The sequence below is a fragment of the Phaseolus vulgaris genome, chromosome 11 (assembly GCF_000499845.2).
Source record: "Phaseolus vulgaris cultivar G19833 chromosome 11, P. vulgaris v2.0, whole genome shotgun sequence".
NCBI lineage: Eukaryota > Viridiplantae > Streptophyta > Magnoliopsida > Fabales > Fabaceae > Phaseolus > Phaseolus vulgaris.
The window spans coordinates 445,409-452,317 of NC_023749.2; the positions used below are offsets into that span (position 1 = coordinate 445,409).

General features: G+C 36.2%; 1 protein-coding gene across 11 annotated transcripts; it reads right to left on the reverse strand.

Annotated features, from left to right (window-relative positions):
- Positions 1-372: 372 nt before the first annotated feature.
- LOC137811266 (trehalose-phosphate phosphatase A-like) lies at positions 373-6,305 on the reverse strand. Of its 11 annotated transcripts, none has more exons than XM_068613569.1 (13): positions 6,061-6,305; positions 5,590-5,670; positions 2,812-3,295; positions 2,574-2,714; positions 2,405-2,476; positions 2,121-2,246; positions 1,957-2,013; positions 1,764-1,865; positions 1,542-1,619; positions 1,353-1,422; positions 1,183-1,253; positions 995-1,087; positions 373-886 (listed from the first exon to the last, which is right to left on the reverse strand). In XM_068613569.1, exons 3-13 carry the CDS (start codon positions 3,106-3,108, stop codon positions 824-826), a joined length of 1,170 nt encoding a protein of 389 aa, XP_068469670.1. In that variant the 5' UTR covers positions 3,109-3,295; positions 5,590-5,670; positions 6,061-6,305; the 3' UTR covers positions 373-823. The 11 variants fall into 11 exon arrangements, with proteins under 11 accessions (XP_068469670.1, XP_068469149.1, XP_068469521.1 ...); XM_068613048.1 differs by having other exon boundaries at positions 1,764-1,880; XM_068613420.1 differs by having other exon boundaries at positions 5,970-6,305.
- Between the last annotated feature and the right edge of the window lie 604 nt (positions 6,306-6,909).

The following is a 6,909-nucleotide window of genomic DNA, read 5'->3' on the forward strand; positions in this document are numbered from 1 at the left end:
TAAACCCTTGTAACTCGTTTACCATATGTGTTAAATCTAACTATAACTATAATAAAAATTATTGTGTATACTAATTTAATAAATTTGTATGGATAAAATTAAATTACATGTTTACCTTATTCTTAAAAAATAATATTTAAAAGGATATTGTTTATGGTTTGATCTGCAAAAACCATTCTCAATTCGTTCAGTCCATACTTCTTTCACCTCTTTTATTTAACTGAAATAAAATTTTAATTGTTTGAGGCATAGATATTTAACTCCAGATTCCAAGCATTTTTTTTTATCATAAATTAAAATTATTGGACTGAAATAAAAGCTAATACCCTTTTTCTTTTTTCTTTCAATGGGCAAAAAGGGCAATAGCAGATATAGAAATAAAAGCTACAACAGCTATATTATATGATTCCAAAAGTCACAGTACATGCAAAAAGAATTAACAAATGAATGATGTCGCATGTGTAACCCCCATTTTAGTGGTTAGATATAGTGATCAAAACTGAAGCAGCAATGATTACATACCAGTACATTTTGTAATGAGAGGAGGAAAAAACAAAACAAAAAAACTCAGCACAGTTTCTTAATTCTTGAAGATATTTATAATTATGAGGCAGGAATTTACAGCTAGCACAGAAGGTTTGAGCAAAACAAGTGGGTAGCGACAGACAGTGCTGTTGGTACCATACGAGGTCTTCTGTGTGTAAAACTGCTCAAGGAAACCTCTTCCAATGTTTCAGAGAAAATAAAAATCCAAAAAGCTGTTTTTTTTTTTACCATGTACTATATATATTATAGTATAGCAGAGTATATTCTCCTCTATAATCTATATAAGACTTTTTAAGCAGCTTGACTTCCATAACACTAGTGACTTGAGAAATTCCATGACCTGTGCATATATAACCAAATGACACCAACATGCGCAAGCACAACGAATTAGTACAGAGAAATTGAACAAGGAACAAGAAGAAATGTTTCAGTTAAAAGTGAGATTTACCTCTGATGGATCACGAAGAGAGTAAATTGCGTTGCTTTCTTTTGGTGATGAAGACACCAAGATCCCATAACCTTTATTCCCCTCTCTCAAAACCTGTAACAGATGGTTTGGAATCAGATTTAAAGTAATCAACAGAACAAAGGAAAGAGAAAGTAAAAATACAGGAAATAGAGAAAGCTAAATACTACCTTAAATGCATCTTCGTCTGTTCGATCATCTCCAATATATATAGGAAGCACATCATCACAATTGTTTAGCCCTGAAAAACAAAATTTCTATATCACTTATTACTGCAACACAAAGAACTGAGATCGTTAAAGGAAAAAACCATATCAATAAAAGCAGAAAATGAACTCACCAAGTGACTCAAGTAAAAACGTGACAGCTTTTCCCTTATCCCAGTTAATCACAGGTCGGATCTCTAAAACCTGGAAAATAGTAGACAGAAAGTAATTTATAAACGAAAAAACATGCTTTTGAAAGCATTGAATAGTAGATTCTCCAAAATAATTAGTCAAAAGGTTGGCTTTGGCCATATAAACAGTACCTTCCGCCCATGAGTTAACCGCAAACGCGGATATCCCTTCAGAACATCATGAACACGTTGCCCCACCACATCCCAATACTGTATCATTAAATTGAAAAGAAAAATAATTACACACACAAAACGGGTAATAAGATAATTACACACACAGAACGGGTAATAAGTTTGGAAAAAGGCAAATCAACTTAGCAGAAAATTATTAAGCATAAGAGCAGAAGCCTATACCTTTTCATCAACATTCCGGTAGTGCACAGATACGCAAAATTTATTGTTCTCTACTTTAGCACCTTTAATGTCTTTGGTACACTCATCAAGAGACTTGAGGACCTGCCCAAGCATGGGCTAATCAGGATATCAAGTGTCAATGAAGAAAAAATATTGAAAGATGATGATTCGTGGTAGATTATCAAAAGCTTACCTCATTAATCATGGGCAGAAATTCCGCAGCAGGTTGGAATAAATTTACTTCCTTACCCTGTAAGTTTTAGAACAAATAACAGATGAAAAAAAAACCTTTAAGAAAGAGGTTGGAAAGTGAGAGAAAGATTCATAAAACAGGTGACAAACTTCAGCCCCCAGTACCTGCTTGTCTGTAGACCTAATACAATTTGGGTGATTATCAGATTCAGATTGTCTAACAGGGCCAATGATGTCCATCCCGTGACTACCAGCGTAGTAGAGTTCCGTTAGTCCTACAAATTTATATACCTGAGCCCAACAGGGGTAATACTGAAGTTAGAACCAGCAACCGACAAGGAAGCCTTTTTTGAGCAGGAGTATGTGCAGGCGCAGTTACATTCAGATAGATGAGCGAATTTGAAGATAGATAGAAAATTGTTTGTAATTTCTAAAAACTGCTCAACTACCTTGTCACGACTTCTTCCACTAATTATTGCTGTTGGAAAATATTCCGCCACCTTTTTAACAGAAGCCCGCATCTGAGGAGTTTACAGGATCATAATTAGCCAAAGAAGGATGAAAAATAATTAAAACCAAATGATGTTATGGATAGTAAGCCCAAGGAGAGTGCCATACATTGTCCGACATGAACGCACAGTCAGGATTATCCACAATTGGGGAAAGAGTTCCGTCATAATCCATAAACAATGCAATTCTTTTCCCTTTTGCAAAGTTTGTGATTTGATCAAAACATGTAAGCGCAGATGGGTATTTTAGCTGTGAAATTAACACATTGAAGGAAAAAAAAAAGAATAAATAACCACCTTACACCTATGAAATTCAGGAACTAACCAAAAGGGGATGTATGTAATACCAGCCAGCTAAAATAAGCACCAGCAGTATCAGAATCAGATGATGCAAACCCATGGCTAACATCCTTTGTTATCTTTCTGGCTGGAGGCGAAGATGATTTCATGGCATCCAACCAACCACTAGAACGAACATCTTCAAGAATTCCTGTCTTCTTCCTCGGGATAGTCAGTAACATTCCATGCGTAAAGGCTGCCCCGGAATGGGTGTAAGGCAACAAACTGGAATGCACGCACAGCCTAGACTTTGTTACGGGTGCAGAATCGGTGAGAACAGGGGTATGATTTGACTTCAAGTCCATGGGATCCAGGTTTCAGACCACTTTACGGTCCAGTAACAATGTAAGAACTTTAAGGAGTATTGAGCACTGATCAAACTAATTTCTATCAGATGTCCACTTCACCCAACTCTTTTATCAATAAAAAACCACCTCTTTAATGTGTTCTTGTCACTGCTCTTGGGGTAACAGTCCATCAACTGCCGAGCTCCTGAAAATAATGATCATAAAATTGATTTACTTTGAAGTACTTGAACATCAGGTGAAAAGAATAATTTAAACAAAAGGAAATCCTGAGTTTTAGTCCACTTGTTCATCTTATCAACCAGCAAAGTAATAAAAGAGTTGAAGGCATGTATTGGAAAACATTTAAAAATGAAAACAAAAAATTGTAGGTCTAATGGATGTGAGAGAAAAAAAGGCACAGCAAAATGCTATGATCAATATTCAATCAATAAATACCAAAGATGCTTCAGATGTATAGAAGTTATACTATGAAACACATGAAGCAAGCAAATGCAAGAATGGGGAGCAGGAAGCGGAATAGTGAAGGCAAATAGCTTCAGGAACCGATGGTTATCAAAAGCATAATTATATAATACATTTAATAACCATTTAAAAAATAAAAAGAAAGCAAGTATTATTGATTATTTTATTCCTATCATTTATTTATTCAATAGAAGGATTATTCTTATCAATGATTGGTCCAAAAATGCAATTCGCTAAAATCCAAATAAAGACGTTAAAGGGTCCATCCTACTTGTAGTGATCTGCATACATACATACACAAAGCACAAGTTGGCCTTAATTGACAGCTAAACATTATTGAGGTTACCTTGAACTATGGTTGAGTAATACATAGGTGTTAGGATCATGTACATTCAAGTAACTTGTATAAGAAAAGGTTGAAAGAGTAAAGGCATCTATTGCAATTGTATGCACTTACACTCTTTCTTACTTTTGTAATTAGAATATAAAAAAGGAAATAATTTAGCCAAATGGAAAAAGGAAAAGATTAACAATTCTTGGACTATATTCTCGATTGTTGCTTATAAAGTAGTACAGCAACAGCAGCTAATGAACAGAAGAAATAGCATATTTTCCCACCATATTGACAAAAACAGACACTCATATGATCAAATGCCAAGTCCTCTTCCAGATTCGAATCTTTCCATATAAACTCAATTTCCCAAACTTTACAGGGATAATAAAAGAACCCCGTTTTAAGAAAATCAAAACCCAAAATATTGTTCCACGCTTGATTACAAAAGGGTACTCCACTCCTGGAAAGGTTTCAATCAGTGCGAAATGAACATGACAACGACGAATGCTGTAGATATTTATCAAAGAATGGACAAACTACTTATATCTACTACAGAGTAACAACTAGATAAATATGACAAATGATAGAAATCACTAATGATGACTACAACATGACGCAGAATAAATATGAAAACAAACTAAACACTGAAAAAAATCGGGAATGAAAAAATCCAACTACCACTACTATCAACATAAAGGAAGGTAAAATATTTCAACAGTTCAAGTGTGCTAAGCTGTCAATGATTAATGAAACAATTAAGAAAATACTGATTTTCTGTCTAATGTAAAGTTCTACTACCCCACTCAGTGGACAAGGAAGAAAACAATACCATATGCAACCACACAACTTGGGCCTACAAAGAGTGGGAGTCAATAATACAAATGGACCCAACACATAAAGATTCTGCGATGAAATAGACAAACTGACACAGAATATCAATAAACAATGACAAAGAATAAAAAATTTCCCAAACTCTATAAGGTACATCTCCTTCAAAACCAAACGTAAATTACAAGTATTTCCACGGTTTAAGTTTAAAAATACTTCGAAAGACAACCCAAGACCGGGAAATCAAACACAGAGTGATGTAGACTTGAGAAATTGACATTTTCCTTCATATTTTGCATTCTTTTAAGTGGTTCACATTAGTTTACACGATGAGGACAATAAACAATTAGACTTAAAAAAATCAAGGGTGTAACCAAAGAACATCACATCAGCACAATCAAAAACAACTCCAGGGAAGACAAATCAGAATCAATAGTCGACAGCACCCATCTCACGGTCGGGGAAAAACTCAAAACTGAAAAAACCGAATTAACCAATCACTCCAGGATCGGTCAAAGTAGAATACGATTAACTATAAAATAAAATTAAAAAAAAAACATTTTTTCAATCAAAATAAGTTCAAAAGAGAAAATGAAAAGCTGGCTTGCAACGCTAGATTCTAACCACCACCTCCCAAAACTTTGCACCATATTGAATATTAATATTAATAATAATAACTACAAGAGAGAGTAACACGAAACATTCCCAAGTCAAAACGGCACCGACCCTTTTGAATGTCAAACGTTTCACCAATCGGAACCGAAGCAGAAAAGAGAAAGCAGCAATGAAAACAAATTAGAAGGCAGAGGAAGAAAGAATGGAAAAAGGGGGAAGAAAAAGATGAAAAAGTTTACCTAAAAAACGAGCTCCAACCACGGGAAGAAAGAAATTAGATTGGTCATGAATCTTCAGAATGCAGTTTCTGGTCGAATAATCTTCAAAAGCGAAAAGGAACAGTCAGAAGAGGAAAAGCAAAACAAAACACACGCGCACACTGATATTTTTCGTTTGGCGGCCAGCAAATAAATAAGCTACAATTTTTCTATACAAAAAGAAAAATAAAGAGAAAGTGGTAGAAAACCCAGAAAGGAGACAAAACGCACAAGTTGTTGTTTGGCAGAAGCTAAAAATGGGGTAAAATTATGGGCAGCCAAACAGGGACAAAGAGACAATAGGGAAGGCAATGCTTTATTTGTACTTTCGGAGAGAAACACGAAAGAGCGATAATATTCACCTGAGAAAATAATAATAAACAAAACGAACGAACCAAAACGGTGCGTATAGAGCGAAGCAGCGAAGAGAAGAAGAAAGAAAATGGTAGGTACCAAACGGGGTATTTATAGCGTTTCGCTTCTCACAAAACGTGCTTTACAAGAAAAACCTTCGCTTCGGATGTGTTGAATTCGGAAGCACCACCAATAAAAAACCTCCCACTCCATTCCCCTTCTCGCCGCCGCGCGTGCTCTCCACTCCCGCACTCTAGAGGCGCAGCGCGTCACCCCGACGACGGCGCGTGGGTTTTTATGATTAAGCATGAGCGAAGTACGAAAAGGGAAGATTTGAGCTCATTGGTTCGCGAACCTTTTTTAATTAAATAAATAAAGGGAAATTGGGAGAGTGGGTCCCGCGGAGTATGTGGAGACACGTGGCCGAGGGAAAGCGCGTGGAGACACGTGTGCATGAGACGAGGTCGACGTGGCCACGTTGGATGTGGGGCCCGCCACGTACGTGGGGACGACGTGTGCGAGCGTGGTGTCGCTCTCGGGGAACGAGTGGTAGTCGTCGGTGACGGTGGGGGTTGTCGGAAACAGCCAGTGAGGTGGTCCCACGTGGCATGGGTGGGACCCACGTTGGGAGAAATGATGGCCTCATAATGAGGTGACGTGGCATGGGATGGGGCTTCATGCAGTGGCCGATATTATCAACCTCAATCCAAACAACGCGTGTCTATAGTAACATTAAATAATGCTGTCACTTTTTCAAACTTCACACCTATTTTTTTTTTTCTTTCTTTTTCATTTTTTTTATTTCACTCATTTTTGTTTCGTTTAGGAAGTAACCAACAAAATCAATAAATGATATTAGTTGGATTATATTACAACACAATTTATTGCTTTTATTAATATAATAGAATAAAAGGTACATAACTTTATTTTATAATTTTTTATAACAGT